General features: G+C 40.9%; 2 protein-coding genes across 2 annotated transcripts; one reads left to right on the top strand and one right to left on the bottom strand.

The window, feature by feature from the left end:
• Positions 1–877: 877 nt before the first annotated feature.
• LOC310951252 (glucose-6-phosphate 1-dehydrogenase-like) lies at positions 878–5,531 on the top strand. Its single transcript, XM_083919385.1, has 12 exons — positions 878–1,010; positions 1,674–1,711; positions 1,839–1,947; positions 2,037–2,254; positions 2,335–2,493; positions 2,591–2,716; positions 2,823–2,916; positions 3,008–3,194; positions 3,314–3,549; positions 5,005–5,081; positions 5,171–5,263; positions 5,375–5,531. Exons 1-12 carry the CDS (start codon positions 882–884, stop codon positions 5,463–5,465), a joined length of 1,557 nt encoding a protein of 518 aa, XP_083775511.1. The 5' UTR covers positions 878–881; the 3' UTR covers positions 5,466–5,531.
• Positions 5,532–6,720: 1,189 nt separating this feature from the next.
• On the bottom strand, positions 6,721–14,043 carry LOC310951289 (ceramide kinase). The gene is made up of 13 exons (XM_083919439.1): positions 13,678–14,043; positions 12,552–12,647; positions 11,487–11,624; positions 11,283–11,411; positions 11,142–11,205; positions 10,885–11,030; positions 10,721–10,795; positions 10,432–10,584; positions 9,677–9,782; positions 8,643–8,746; positions 8,167–8,363; positions 7,771–8,084; positions 6,721–7,169 (listed from the first exon to the last, which is right to left on the bottom strand). Exons 1-13 carry the CDS (start codon positions 13,799–13,801, stop codon positions 7,058–7,060), a joined length of 1,758 nt encoding a protein of 585 aa, XP_083775565.1. The 5' UTR covers positions 13,802–14,043; the 3' UTR covers positions 6,721–7,057.
• Positions 14,044–15,355: the final 1,312 nt, after the last annotated feature.

The following is a 15,355-nucleotide window of genomic DNA, read 5'->3' as shown; positions in this document are numbered from 1 at the left end:
TGATGTGTCAGATGAATGGTCATTTGTGTTTTTATATATAAAGTGTCGAGAAAACAGTTCAGGAGGTTTCACAACTAAATGGTGAAATATATTTGAGTTTGTAACCAGCTTTCATCTGTCCTGATTTATTATATCTCTATATTTGCACAGTACTAATCCTCTTAGTATTATAATTTTCTTTCATTTACTTAACTTAATTTACTTTTTTTTTTAAACCCTTGCAGTGGTTGGTATTGATTTACCGGGTTGTATCCTGAAACAATGATTAACTCACTAGCTACTGATGATACAAATATGAAATCATACGGATTTTGAGCCACACTGCACGCTCCGATTCATGGTTTGTTTTATAACCCAGTAAAAAGTGTGACGCCAGAGCTTAGTAACTGATAAGAACTCTTTCTGTAACAAAGCCATAAGACTTTTTCCGTCAAAGGATCCTGTTAATGTTGCACAATGTTTGTCCAAGGAGTGGAGCAAGAAAAATTCCTACCAATTCTTTTCAGCCTTGTCTGAATAGACCTGAAATGTCAGTTTCAATGAATGGGCAGAATTTCTTCCAGATCGCCAAACCTGATTGTGTAGTTTTGGTTTCATGCGTGGAATCGTCTCACACTCCTGACCTTCTGGAATGAATAGAGTAGAGGTTATATATATATATATATATGCTACAAAACATGAGGAAGCAAAAAGGAAAAAAATGAGGAAGCAGTCACATTTAGACATTATTTTTTCGTGTCAATAGGTGGCAGCATTAACTTGCTGAGTTTTTCTGCAAGGCAAGGATGACAATTAAAATTACCCCATGCTGAGTGTGTGTGTGTGTGTCATGTAGTCGCCTGGAAATTAGAGTGGCCACAGTAGGGACAGACTCAGACCAAATGAGCCAGAAGATGAGCTCTGAGCCTTTGACTCGCTCGGAGGTGTTTGGACAGCTCAGGAGGGAGCTCTACGGAGAGGAGCAGTCCGCTTGTTCCAACACACACATATTCATCATCTTGGGAGCCTCTGTGAGTACAGCCTCGGAACTTCTTACGACATGACACGAATAACCACCGTTTCCTCTATTCTTAAAGTATAACTCATACACTTGCAATTTCCTGTTAACACAATGTTTATGAAGTCGACAAACTGTCTTGTTTAGTGATGTCAGTTTGTCCCTCAGATTTATATCTGTATTAAACTACAAACATTGAAAGAGTGACGACCAACAGAGTTAAACACAAAGTCTCACAGGGGAACAATTCACCAGGGAATATTGCAGTGTGGTAATCACAGAATGAAAGCCAGGGAATGAGCACATGTTGACTGAAAAAGTGCTGCATTTACTTTTCCCCTTTGTGAAGTATTGAAAGAGGGGATCATTTTGGAGCAAAACATTTTTTCTTCTTGGCCTTGAGCCCTGCACAAGTCCCACAAACATTGCTGTCTTTCTCTACCATCCTTGTTTTTTGCCCCTTATTTTGTCAAAACCATTGATCTATTTAGATTTTACCTCAAGTCTCAGAGTCCTGCAAAGAAGGTGTGTTCAAAGTTCTGCCATTACTCAACAGATCTACATAACCGATAGTGTTTAAAGTTTACCTACTCTTTGGACTCTTGATTGATTATTTTCAGCCACAGCAAGTTAGTGATCAAATCTCTCTTTTTTTAAATTTGCACTATTTGCACAGGGGGACCTCGCTAAAAAGAAGATCTATCCAACTTTATGGTGAGTAAAGGATTGCTGCTCAAACACAAATTGCACACAGAGTTGCTTTAAAGTTGTTTGGTATTATGAGGAGTTTGACCCTTGGCCAGTGTTATGCATCACTGCTTTTTGCCCGTCCTTTCTTTAGGTGGTTATTCAGAGATGGCCTGCTCCCAGGTGACACCTACTTTGTTGGTTTTGCCCGGTCTAAGCTGACTGTGGAGGACATCAAGACGGCATGTCTGCCTTATATGAAGGTATTATATCTGAGGCTCCTTATCTGACATAACATTTCTGATTGTTTGGGGTTTTTTTTTAAGGAATCATTGTTCCACATTCCCCTCAGGTCACTGATGAAGAGAGTGAGCATCTATCAGCCTTCTTCAGTAAAAACTCTTACCTGAGTGGCAGGTATGACGACGACAACTCGTTCGCTCAACTCCACGCCCATCTGTCGTCCCTGCCGGGGGGAGTTGACGCCAATAGGCTCTTCTACCTGGCTCTCCCGCCCACCGTCTACAACCATGTCAGCACAAATATCAGAACCCACTGCATGAGCAGCAAGTCAGTGTCTGTTATACTAAACTATGGTTTAATTGCTATTTGATCACATTATTTTAAGCAGCTGTGTGTGTAAAAAACAGAGGTTGGAGCAGGGTGATTGCCGAGAAGCCCTTCGGCCGTGACCTCCAGAGTTCGCAGGAGCTGTCGGCCCACCTGTCCTCCCTGTTCACAGAGGACCAGATCTACCGCATAGACCACTACCTGGGTAAAGAGATGGTCCAGAATCTCATGGTGCTCAGGTAATAATCTAAACATCATGAATGAGAGATCCGGATTTCAGGAGTACTTATTTCCTGTGTTGCTGATATTATTTTAGAAGTGTTATCTCACTTCCAGGTTTGGAAATCGCATCTTTGGACCTATATGGAACAGGAACAGTGTCGCCTGTGTGGTCCTCACCTTCAAGGAGCCCTTTGGTACACAGGGCCGCGGAGGATACTTTGATGACTTCGGTATCATTCGGTGAGAGACGGCACATGGAGATAAAAGTGAAAGGCACACAAGGTTATTGTTACAGTGCACCACACTTGACCTAACTCTGACTCTCTGATCTCGTTTCTCGATGTAGAGATGTCATGCAGAATCATCTCCTCCAAATGCTCTGTTTGGTCGCCATGGAGAAACCCGCTTCCACCAGTCCAGATGACGTAAGGGATGAGAAGGTAACACAAGTGCTTGAAAGGAAATAATAATAGAAAGTACTTATGAGAGCATCAATGTCATTGCAACCCTGCAATTATTGATGTGCTGTAGGTGAAGGTATTGAAGTGTATAGCTCCTGTTGCTGGCTCAGATGTGGTACTCGGCCAGTACATTGGGGACCCAGAGGGGGAGGGCCAATCCAAGCTGGGTTACCTTGACGATCCTACTGTACCAGGGGGGTCCTGCACGCCAACATTTGCCACCGCAGTGCTTTATGTCCAGAATGAGAGATGGGATGGTGAGGCAAAACTTTAAAAAAAGATAACATTTTTTTCATCTGCATTGTATGGCATCATCTCATGATTTTCTCCCTGTCGTGTTTTTCCACCCTTCACATCCTATAAATCCTTCCACCAGGCGTTCCTTTCATTCTCCGCTGCGGTAAAGCTCTGAATGAGAGGAAGGCAGAAGTGCGTCTTCAGTTCACTGATGTGCCAGGAGACATCTTCGACGAACGCTGTCAGAGGAACGAGCTGGTGGTGCGGGTGCAGCCGGATGAAGCCATTTACCTAAAGATGATGACCAAGAGGCCTGGAGTTTACTTCAGCCATGAGGAGACCGAGCTGGACCTCACCTACAGGAGCAGATACAAGGTGCTACACTTGAATCAGAGCATCCGTCGTTCAGATTTAGCATTCGGTCTTAAAATTCTACTGTCAGTGTGTTAAGTTGCTTCTTTAGAACTTTTTCAGTTTTCTTGATTCAATGTAAATGTTTATTTGTGTCACTCGTACCTTGAGATGAATCGGTCAGGCTTTGTAAATAGTTGATCATCAGCATACTATTATATAATTATATCATGCCTATTGATTTTAAGGTTATATTTTATAGTATTTATAAGCTATTCAGTGTCTCACAGTGGTGTTGATAGTGTCATTTTAAACTAAAAATAAGCCACTTTCACGTATGAACTCCGGCCAGTGTCAGGTCCAGAGATAGTTTTTCTTTCACACACGCAGCTCACAAGATTCTTTGTGTCAGCTGCGTTCTCACTTACTGCAAAAACTACTGTTTGGTTGAGAGGTGGCACTGGGCAGAGCGCGAAGGAGGCTAGACATAACACAGATTACCCCACACTGACGGAGCTGGTTGGTAACTTGGTCAGTCTTTTGTCGTTCCTTGACTTGTCTGATTATTTCAGCGTCAGCCCTCAAATTTTCCAGAATCTTGTTGTCTCGCCAGTTCAACAATTTCGTCACTGTCTTTGTGAAACTCACCTTTCTTCATCACCAGCGTTTTATTTTGGTATGGTTGAGAAACATCATCAACACGGCCATTTCTTGTTGTGAATACACTTGGAATTAAACAGCTAGGGAGCTGGCAGGGTAAAGATTGTTTGAGGGCCGGTCCGACTGATTCGGATTTTTGCGTTCTCACGTACAGCCCCGCCAGGTAGTAGTAGTAGATAATTCCATGGTTTGCAGTGCATGTGTGAAAGGGGAATGTAGAGGTGTAGAGATGCACCGAATAGGTTTTGAAGGAGCAATGTGTAGAATATAGTGTCATCTAGAGGTGAGGCTGCAGATTGCAACCAACTGAATACCCTTTTCCTCAGCAGTCCCTCTCCAAGCATGTTGTAGGACCTACGGTGACCTTCAGGTAACGTGAAAAACACGAAAGGCCCTCTCTAGAGCTAGAGCCAGTGTTTGGTTTGTCCGTTCCTGGTTACTGTAGAAATACAGTCTATGATCTAAACATGGAGGACTCCATAGAAGAAGACTAGGACCTCCTTCCCTCTGTGGATATGAAGGGCTCATTTTAAGTTAATGAAACATAATTCTCATTTTCAGGTGATTTTAAACTGATGAAAATGTAGTTATGGATGTTATACTCAATTTCTGTCAATAGATCCCTCTAAATCCTACACAACGATCCTTTAAGACAGTTAAAAATCTAAACTTGGCTAAACACTATTGATGTGTGTAGTGAATTCTGATATAGTTGTTTCCTTTTTTTTTGTTTTGCGTGTCTCTTGTATTAAAAGGGTCATGCAACCTAAAAATAAGCAGATATTTAGAGTTTTTTTAACAGTTGCCATCTTCCTCTAGAACGTGAAGCTCCCTGATGCTTACGAGAGGCTGATACTGGATGTCTTCTGTGGAAATCAGATGCACTTTGTCCGCAGGTTGATTGCACTATTTACTGTCATAGTTCATTGTCTAGGTATAGCATTTAAATGTTTTTTTACCCGAACTGCTCTTCTTTCTGTTCTAGCGATGAGTTGCGAGAGGCCTGGAGGATTCTCACCCCCCTCCTCCATCAAATAGAGGGAGAGAAGACACCCCCCATCCCTTACATATATGGAAGGTAAAATAACGTGTCTGTTTAAGGAGGCAAAAATGAAATACACAATACACATTTTCCCTTTTATTGATTTTAAATTTTATTCCCCCTGTCTCGTCTTTGTTGTGTCCACAGTCGTGGTCCAAACGAGGCAGATGATCTCGTCAAGAGGGTGGGATTCCGCTATGAGGGAAGATACAAGTGGGTGCAGCCCCACACAACATGATCTGCCACACACATGCACACACGAACACACACACGAACACACACACACACACACACACACACACACACACACACACACACACACACACACACACACACACACAAACACAAACCATTGTAGGCAAGTTTACAAACAATAAAGTTTACTGCAATCTCACACTGCTGTACGTTGCTTGATTTTGTTTGCATGTAAAACTAATTTAAAAATCAGTGCTTTTCATCCCTAATCATACAAGAATTAATGTGGAAATAAAAATCACTGAAACCTGATTTGAGTGTTCACTTTTAAATAACATTCACTTTTCTGCCTGAATTTTTTTCCTTTTTTAAACAACTAAGACTTGTACTTACTTAATTGTTTGTCTTATATTTTATGGATGGAGTACATGATCATTATGTACACGCAGGATCACTTCAATGTTAAGAATATTACGGTAAAACGTTCTCTGCTATCAGCAAGCCCTTGTTTACAGTCATCACTACACCATGATGGCACTGAAGGCCACATAATATTTACGCCAGGAGGGCTTGTTGGTCCGGTTTGTAAGAACAGCTGACTCTCTTAATAAAAGAAGATACGTTTATGTCCAGCTTCAGGTAAGAATGACTTCCAGGTAGGTGTTTTAAGATAAATTCGAAGAAAAGAAAGAATGGTTCATATTTTTTAACACTTAATCTGTCACAATGCATGAGTTTTAACATCACAACGTTTTCCTCACAACAATTTTTAAAACCGTTCTGTCTGATTTATTGCAGCAGACTGATGCTGTTTCTTGTCATCTTTCTGTCTCTACCAGGTGCATGAGCTAGCTGGAGCCCCATCTACAAACGCACACACACACACACACACACACACACAGACACACACACACACACACACACTTACACTCTCTCTCTGACCAATAACAGACCATTTGATTATCCTGCCAGTACTCAGAGGGTCGTGGGAAGTGCAGCAAAGACGCACATGTGTTTGAACAACAACTTCTCTGGAACAATATTTTTTGTTCTTTCCTGTGTTATTTGATTTTTAGTGTACAGTTACTCATATCATATCATGGTCTGTACGGAAAGCTGTGTTGACACTTGAATAATAAAAATATTTTGGATCACACTAGAAAAAAATAGTTCCTACTGTAAAAGTGTTTATGTGCAGGCTGTTGCTGCCAGCTCGGAAGGTATACTGCGCTGCTGAACTAATGCTGACAACAATAAAGCATAAAAGAAGTCAGGTCGTTAACATATTTTTTTTTTGACATTTCCCATGTTTTTATTCTCTGGAAGCTCAAGTGAAAATAAAAACAATTGGCAGACCAGCAATTGCACACGACCATTGTTTACCAGAAAAAACCTGCACTACAGATTTAGCAAGTCTTTTACTAATGTTTTAAGGAGTAGTATTCAACAAACACATTTCACACAACTCATTTAAGAATAAATAGTTTTTTTCATTATTGAGAAAACATGTAAAGTACCTGAAACATTAGGAACTCTTTGGCCGTGCAAGGCTGTCTCAGTATATTCACAAACTAGCCTTGCCTTAAAAACATTCCCATCATCACCTTTCTCTCATCATCCAAAAGGTAGGTGAGACTATCTGTGTAGGGTGCATCTCCTTTCACACACATTTTCTTCGCTGCAGTTGTGCACGGCTGCTCCATCCTCAATGCCCCTGGCATACAGACGCACCAGCTGGCCATGAATCCTGAGAGAAGTGAACATAGTTTATAAAAAAAAAAATTGTTTTTTTGGTATTTGACTACCAGGTTACAACTACATTTGAACCTGGGAAAATAATATGAGAATACACTTAATGTCATCATCTGTAAGATTTGCTTTTTTTTGCCCTTTTGTAAACTTTATGGATACATTCACCTCTCTACTTTCGGTCAAACCCCCATATGTTACCCTCTTAAATACACACACACACACACACACACACACACACACACACACACACACACACACACACACACACACTTCTGCCCTTACTACAAGCCTGACTCAGGGTTGGAAGTTCACCATTTCCGAAACGCAGCATAACTGCAGTGACAAGCTCCTCCTGGGCAGACCATCCTCTGCTGATTAAACAGCGTCACTAACTAGGTAATGTCGCCACAGACACTGATATGGTAATACTTGCCAAAAAAGCAAGTAGAAGCGCTTTCATTAGTTGGTCAAATGATCAATCACCATTGTTTTAACTCACTCTTTGATAGATACTTACTTAAAAGACAATTAAATAGATGAAAATATTACGGATTATATCTTTAACAACGCATGGACAGTTTTAGTCTCTCTCTCACCTGCAGAGGATCTCGGTGGAAGGCAGAATCTCTCCGTCACAGTTCCACACTGACACAGCAGGAGCTTTGCTGCAGCACAGACCACAAAGGAAGGGGTTCGCTGTTTTCTGCTCGTTTGTCATTTCCCGTCCTGCTCCCCTCTCTTCCAGGTGCTGCTGAGATCCATTCCTGCTTACAGTGTCCGCATAGCCTGTGTCCTCATCCATGCCACCAATTGGCCCTGCGAACTCTTCGTATGCTTCCTCCTCTTTGCCAGGGGGGACAGAGAAACGGACGGCCTTCACGCGGTGCACCTCCACAAATGGCAGGTCAAACTAAGAAAAAGTGGCAAAGATCAGGTCAAGCGGTGTTTAAACTTTGCAGTCCTGCTTTGTTGCTATATGAAAGTGCCCATACCTGGTCCTGTGTGCTTGTGTGCCTGTAGAGGAACTTGAGGAATCCCAGCGGGTGAGTGTCCCATACCAGGATGAGGTCGCCTGTTCCGTCCGCCAGGTGAGCGGAGGGAGAGAGGCCCAGAGGACTCTTGGGACACGAGCTGGACATGCAAGTGAGAGACACACACCTGAACCTGCCTTCCACACTCACCCAATCACCTGGATGGGCACAGAAAGACACAGATGATTGATAAAGGATCATACTGCTGTTGTGCAGGTTTTAGCCCATCATGTACACTTTACTTTGGATTTCTGAGATTTAGTTTTCAGGAAACCTCTGATTACAGTAAAGTTTTCATGCTGAGTGTGATAAGACATTGCAATCAGACTTGGCTTTGTTTTAAAGGGCCTCAAGCCAAAAAGGCTGTTTTTAAGTTGACATGATTTTTGCTAAATAGGCTAAAAATATTCAAATACAGGACTTTCATGTGTTATTACCTTCTGAGTTGCTACTAGACTGGCTGAAGTGGGAGCTGTACGAAGAGCATGAATCTGAAGAGAGGTGGAAAAGTCTTTCTGTGCTTCTGGAGCACACACTGCACCTAAAATACACACACAGACACACACACGCAACACAAATAATTCTCACTCTGCTTGGCAGTCTGTGAAATAACAAGCTCCTCGACCTTGACACCTATTCATAAGAGCATCGTAAAGCATGCTGACAGCCAGAGGCAGGTGCCTCAGACAAAGACTGAGGCATTGTACCCTCAAACAGAAGACAGAGTCTCACCTTTCATCTAGATCAAGTTCTCGCCATGGCTTCTAGCCTCCTTAAGGTGCACCCAACACCTGAGTCCCTGCTGCAGGTGGTAGCAGTTGAGCTGCCTCAACAAGTGAATTTGAACCATTTCCCTGGTGCTTTAATAATAATGATGCTACTCCCAAGGACACTTTCTCTCTTTCTAATTAAAAGGGTTTAAGGTTCACAAGGTTAAGATCACTCTCATCCTTAGACAACCTAGATAGGAATAGATTAACCAAAGCATGTAACAGGCTTTCATTTCATTTCTCTGGAAGTTCATAAGCTTCTTGGATAATTATTGTTATCTATGATGAGCCACTCATAAGAGTTACACAACTGGGATTCATGGAGAGATGCTATAAAAAACACTGTGGTGTTGTTTATAATAAGTTGGTTTCAGCTCACATAGCTGAGTTGCAGTCACACGAAACTGCTGGAAACTAAAGTAATAAACAATGATCCTCAATTTCTAGATAAAGTCACCTCTGCGGTTCAGGAAAAGTACAGAAAAAATCATACGCTTATAGTAAATACTAGGTACCTGACGAATAACATTATGAAGATAGATATTGCCCCCACACTCCCAGATAGTGTTTGTTTATAATCTTGTTTGCACATTGTAATTTTCTTTCCTTTCTTATTTTAACAGGCTGTGTTGTGTTTATTTAAATTGAACTGTGTATACACCCTTTTTTGTGTAATTTCTTGTCAGTACGTTGTGTTTTACCCTGAGAGGCAGCGTGTTCTATCTCGAGGGCTGGAGAGCAGCGGGTCTGCTGGTAGATACTGAACTATGCCTGCATAGCTCCTGTTGCTCAGGTACACCATGGTGCCTAGACAAAGGAGAGTATTTAGGTTAGCTGAAAATGCACAACACTGCATGTACACACATCACTTTAGAAAAGAACATATGCAGGGAATGTGGTTCTGTAACATATGATCACGAGGCCCTTTCATCTTAAGTCATTAGTTTCAGGATGACTTTTTCACTTTAAAGGGGACATACTATGCTCCTTTTCCGGTTCATACTTTTATTTTGGGTTTCCACTAAAACATGTTTACATGCTTTAATATTCAAAAAACACATTATTTTTCTCATACTGTCTGTCTGAATATACCTTTATTCGCCCTCTGTCTGAAACGCTCTGTTTTAATGCCTGTCTCTTTAAGCCCCCCTCCTGAAAAAGCACAGCCTGCTCTGATTGGTCAGTATTCCAGGGTCTTCTACATCTGCACTTTTGGTGTTTTGGCGTTTAAAAGCACACTTTCTTAATACAGGCTGAGGGGAGTGGATTGTGTGTTTTGATACTTTCACAGTATTTATATGGCACCTTCTGTATATTAAAAAAAAGACATAGAAATCTCACTTTTTTACAATATGGGACCTTTAAGATGAAAATAGATAAAGAGAATATGACAGTTTCTAATGTAATTCAGCATGCAGTCATTTCTGTTTTCTTTAAATGAATCATAAGTCCGCACCTGAATAGTCATATCGGAGAGGTCCCATCCAGCGGTGTTTTTCACTCTCAGCCAGCACGTCACCGTAGAAGCCATAGCCCAGCAGAGACACTGAGTAACGCACCAGAGCAGAAGTCTGATGGACTGAACACACATCCAAAGGCTGAGAGTCTCCTGCAAGGTATTGTGGGAAATAAGAAGGGTCATACAAGCTTAACTACGGGAGCTCTGGGTTGTCAAAATAGTTCCGATATTTTAAACTGTTGATTTTTTTTTTTTTAATTGAATTTGAATAAAAACCCTTCCTCACCGATGATGACGTGCAAAGCTGAAGTAACAGGGTCGATCACTCCCACTGTGGCATAACACACGCAGTCTGTGGAACCTACGGCAGATATAATAGAACAGGGATGAGGGTGTCACAGCTCTAATTTCCATCTGTTTATGAATACTTAAAGTCTGTGTCATCATTACCTGCTGGGATGATGCCAATATGAAGCGGACAAGGCTGTAAAGTGACAGCGGGATCATTCTCACAAAGGCCTGCCTCTTGTTGTGTCCGCCCAATCAAACCGTGAAGTATTTCGCTGAACATGCCATCCCCACCCACACACACCACACTGGTATAAACAAACACAAGAGGTTCCATTGTGAACGCACCTCCCAGGGAGCTTAGCCGTTATAATGCTCTCATACCACAGTGTTCACCCTGCAGTGCTGATAGCTCTTACCCATCAAAGCCTGTCAGATCTTTCTTCAGGAGGTGGTCTCTGGCCTGGTTTGCCCGCTCAGTAACTAAACAATGAATGTCATGATTACATATAGACTAAATCACTTTCATTGATTATTTTTTAAATTGTGTTGTTTCTTACCTATTACATGAGAGCTTATACCAGCCAGCTCAAACAGAGGAGCGACCAGAGAATGGTAGATATGTCTTCCTTTCTTCTTCCCTCCAAACGGGTTGATAAACACCAAAAGCCTGTTTGGACGCAGCGGACCTGAAAGATACGTTTGGAATGTTACACGTTGTTGAGAGCCGGCAAACTCTGCATTCTCTAATTATTCATCCTTACTGTGAGTTTTGAGTGCAGTTCTTAGCTGTTTTGTCCACTGGTCTCTGAGGACCCGACTGGGGCAGCTGAACTGGGTCCGACCCAGACTCCATAGTAACCCATAAGAGGTCCTACTGCTGCTGCGCTTCACGTAGAAAACTGGAGGTAAATGATGGACAAAGCAAAAAAAAAACAGGCTGTCAAACCACAATATCACCTGTTGCAATGTTGGGGGGATACAGGCCCATATTGAGTAAATTGTAAAGCTACACATGCTCACAGTGTATGAACCACGACAGTCCTCCGGCTCGAGTCTGTTAGTTGCAGGACTAAAACCTTTTGCTTTTAGCTATTATGCTATATATTATTGGAACAATCTGCCTGAGGAACTAGTAAAACCGCTGCATAATAACCGATAATAACACCTCCAAAAGCGACCATTTTATCTTAGTGTAAAGAAGTAGGTGACAAGTACATTCTGAAACAATAAATGAACAATCTACTGACAAAACAGATGATGAACAAAAAAAGTGCAAGCTCAACAAAAATAATTTTTTTCTCTCCTTTTTGACAAAGACATTTTCCTCCACTGGACTGAATTGGACCCTTTGGCGGACCAGTTCTGGCTGTAGGGCCCGATGTTTGACATCTATCGTTTAAAGACATTATTAACATGATTGTATTATTTTTAAATGTTGTTTTGGCTCTTTCATTTATTTTATCTAGTTATTAAATATATTTCTTATTTTTATTTCACTCTGTTACTATGATTATTGTTATTATTATTATTATTATTATTATTATAGCTTTAAATATTATTCAATATTTTATAAAAATATATATTTTGTGTTGCTCTTACTGTCTACACCTTTTCTATCTTATTATCAGCTTGTCAGTCTGTACAAAAAAGTGCTGCAAAAATAAAAATGGATAGATTCATTGATAGCGTGCTGTGCACTTATATGTTCTCATATAATTTAAAACTGAATGGTAAAACATGTGTGACGCCTGTGTTATTATTGACTTAAGCATTGACTGTGGCCTTGGGTTTTTTGTGATACCTGAGAGTCTCCCAAGAGAACCCACCTGTGAAGTCTTTGTCTGTGTCCTCAAACGACTTCTGGGGCAGGATCTCCACTCGGCCCTCCTCCACTCCAACCACCTCTGCCACAGGTACTGAAACTTTAAACACACAACAAGTTTCTTTGCATTAAATGAAAAAGAACATTTTAACCACTGGAAAGACTGTAAAGCTTCCTCGCGGCAGGTATTCTTATTCGTCATGGCAGGTGTCAAAGCACAAGTGTACAATAATAATGGCTGCATCCCATCCAATGCCAGGACTCTATTAAAGACCTTTTTGAAATGTCACATTAGGAAAGGCACAGGTGGCTGAATTCCAACTTATTGTGCGTGCTAACTCACTGGCACACCTCAAAACTTACCTGGAATGTGTTGTGGATATCTCTGGTATGACCTGTCTCCCTTGTTTTACTATTTCCTTTGTGTTGCTTGTGTGTTTTCTGTGAAATGTGAAATTGTTTTACGTGAAACTCATTTTGCTGCCGTCTCAACTGAGATCATGTATTTCAGTGGGTGATCCTCGCTCAATAAAGAATATTCCAATCAAATAAAATGTCAACAAATATCAAAGACAACACACTGTATATTGTGTTAAAAATGTATTGTAGTGTTGTTGTTGTTGTTGTTGTTGTTGTTGTTGTTGTTGTCTGTCTGTGCAGTGACAGCAGAGCCCTTTCTCTCTGTGTATGTGTTTGTGTGTACATTTGGGTGTTGAGGAAGAGAGGCTGTGCCAGGAGGTGTGCGTGTTGATCTCAATCGCGTCTCAGTAGGTTGTCTTTCATGTCAGTGCTGTTTAACTTGTTCTTCACGTTTATGTCTACTGAAAGCAGTTATGGGCTTAAATGAAACCCTGCCTGTAATTGTCCCAAAAAAAAAAAGATGTTCGTGCTGTTTCTAGGCTCCTTTTGAACAAGCAATACTGTCTTGTTCAGTTCAGTTCAGTGCAGACAGGAAACAAGGATTTGTGGCTTTAAACAAGTGTTACACAGCAACAACGTGACTGTAGAAACCCCCAGTGTGCATTTATTACATGATTACATTTAGATATTGCATTTAAATAAGACCACATATGTCAATATTGACAATAGTACAGTTCGACTGATGTTTTGGAGAGTTAAGAGTCACCTACCTGTTTTCTTGTCGCGATTCTTCTTGTCTACCTCGGTCCAGTTGAAATGCCAGCCTGTCAGGACCGCCCGGTATCTTTTATTCCCGACCCACAAACTTGACTCCAGTCTCAAGTCCGTCTCCATCCGGACAAGCAGCTTTTTAGCCCCCGCAGCGTCGCTCTTTGCCGTTTTTCCAATTATTTTACTGATCACATTTTACAGCCATAACTCTGACATCTCTGAGAAGCAGCAGCAGGGTTGGCCATCTGGTCTCGCCATCAGTCAAACATCACACCAGAGTCCGTGTCTGACATGGGAACTCATCTGTAGATCTTTTTTTTTCCCAAGACACTTTTAGGACATCATTCCTGTGAAGTGTGGACGGCTCACACGGGTGTTATTCTAAAACAATATTCGTTTCCTCTACAGTCCCTCCCTGTGACACCTGCTCGATTTGCATGTCGCCCTGCTGATTGGATATCCGCAGACCTACTTTACCTGGAGTGTGCGCACATTGGCCACTTACTGTGAGGGTTTCTTTTATAACTATTTGCGCTTTATATTTTATAAGCACAAATAGCTGCACGGTTGAAAGAAGGATTGGATCTTGTCACAGTAAATTATATAGGCTACAGTAATAACGATAAACAATGGGCTGATCAATATTATAATTAGTAAAGCAAGCCCTTTGAAATGACATGTTCACTTGTCAAAACAACCAAATACAGTTCTTAAAAAGAAGTGTAAATAAAATAAAGTAAAATAAAATTGATATATAATGTTTAGCTATGATTTTTAGCAGTTTAGTTGTTTCTCAATTAGCAATTATAGAGCCAAAATACATGTTATAAAAGTGTCCATTGATGTTAAATCCTTTAGTGAAAATACAGTAATAATAAAAGCAACAATGGTAGCAGAAGTTGATTTCCCGTAAGGGATAGGAAAAGAGAAATAAGGTTCACTGTTGATGCTGATGAGCTGATAGTTCTAGATTAAAAGTAGACAAATGGCATTATAATTATGTCAAAAATAGGACTACATGACCAAAACGACGGACCTTTAAAGCATGGAAAAAATGTAACTGGGATTGGCATCTGTCATATATGGAAAAATATCCTGAATAGATTTTGTGTCGCTTTATTAATGGAATTGCGGAGTCTATACAGTATTCTGAATTACATTTGTGAACTAGCATCTTTTGAGGTTGTGGTGAAGCTCTTCCTATATTTCATAAGTAATTAACATTATTAATTATAATTTGACATCTGGATCTAAATTGAAAATTGAAATTTAATTTTGATTTATGATAGCATGATCTCCAGGCTCAGAGGAAAACCTCCACCAGAACTCACAGGACAGTGTATTTAAATATGCCTACAAGGACTTAAAAAGGCCTACAACTATGTGTCTTAATCACAATAAATACCTGTTATATCAATTGTTGACTTGATAGGGGACTCCATGGTAAAAATCTGACCCTAACTTCTGCCCTTTGAGCATTGTATTTATCCTGACCCTTCAAGTTCCTGTCAAATACGAATACAGATTCAGATGGCAGCTTCATTATAGTCCTAAAGACCAGAATCTAAACTGGAATAATACTGCCTAGCAAAGTGAAAAGTTGTAATAACTAACTGGCACACGGTGAATATGGGGTTTAGGCCCCTGGGAATCCAAGGCCCACCTGCTTTGCCTGGT

Source organism: Echiichthys vipera (assembly GCF_963691815.1).
Source record: "Echiichthys vipera genome assembly, chromosome: 9".
Classification (NCBI taxonomy): domain Eukaryota; kingdom Metazoa; phylum Chordata; class Actinopteri; order Perciformes; family Trachinidae; genus Echiichthys; species Echiichthys vipera.
Note: the sequence above shows the minus strand (reverse complement) of the source record. Positions and strands in the feature narration are given on the sequence as shown.

Excerpts from the sequence above, each read along its gene's own strand:
- LOC310951289 (XM_083919439.1), bottom strand. The coding sequence starts at position 13,801 with ATGGAGACGGACTTGAGACTGGAGTCAAGTTTGTGGGTCGGGAATAAA. Across the intron at positions 11,031-11,141 it reads GATCTGACAGGCTTTGATGG|TGTGGTGTGTGTGGGTGGGG; the intron begins GTAAGAGCTATC and ends TGTTTATACCAG. Across the intron at positions 10,585-10,720 it reads AGCTTTGCACGTCATCATCG|GAGACTCTCAGCCTTTGGAT; the intron begins GTGAGGAAGGGT and ends AATACCTTGCAG.
- LOC310951252 (XM_083919385.1), top strand. The coding sequence starts at position 882 with ATGAGCCAGAAGATGAGCTCTGAGCCTTTGACTCGCTCGGAGGTGTTT. Across the intron at positions 1,011-1,673 it reads TCATCATCTTGGGAGCCTCT|GGGGACCTCGCTAAAAAGAA; the intron begins GTGAGTACAGCC and ends CTATTTGCACAG. Across the intron at positions 3,550-5,004 it reads CCTACAGGAGCAGATACAAG|AACGTGAAGCTCCCTGATGC; the intron begins GTGCTACACTTG and ends ATCTTCCTCTAG.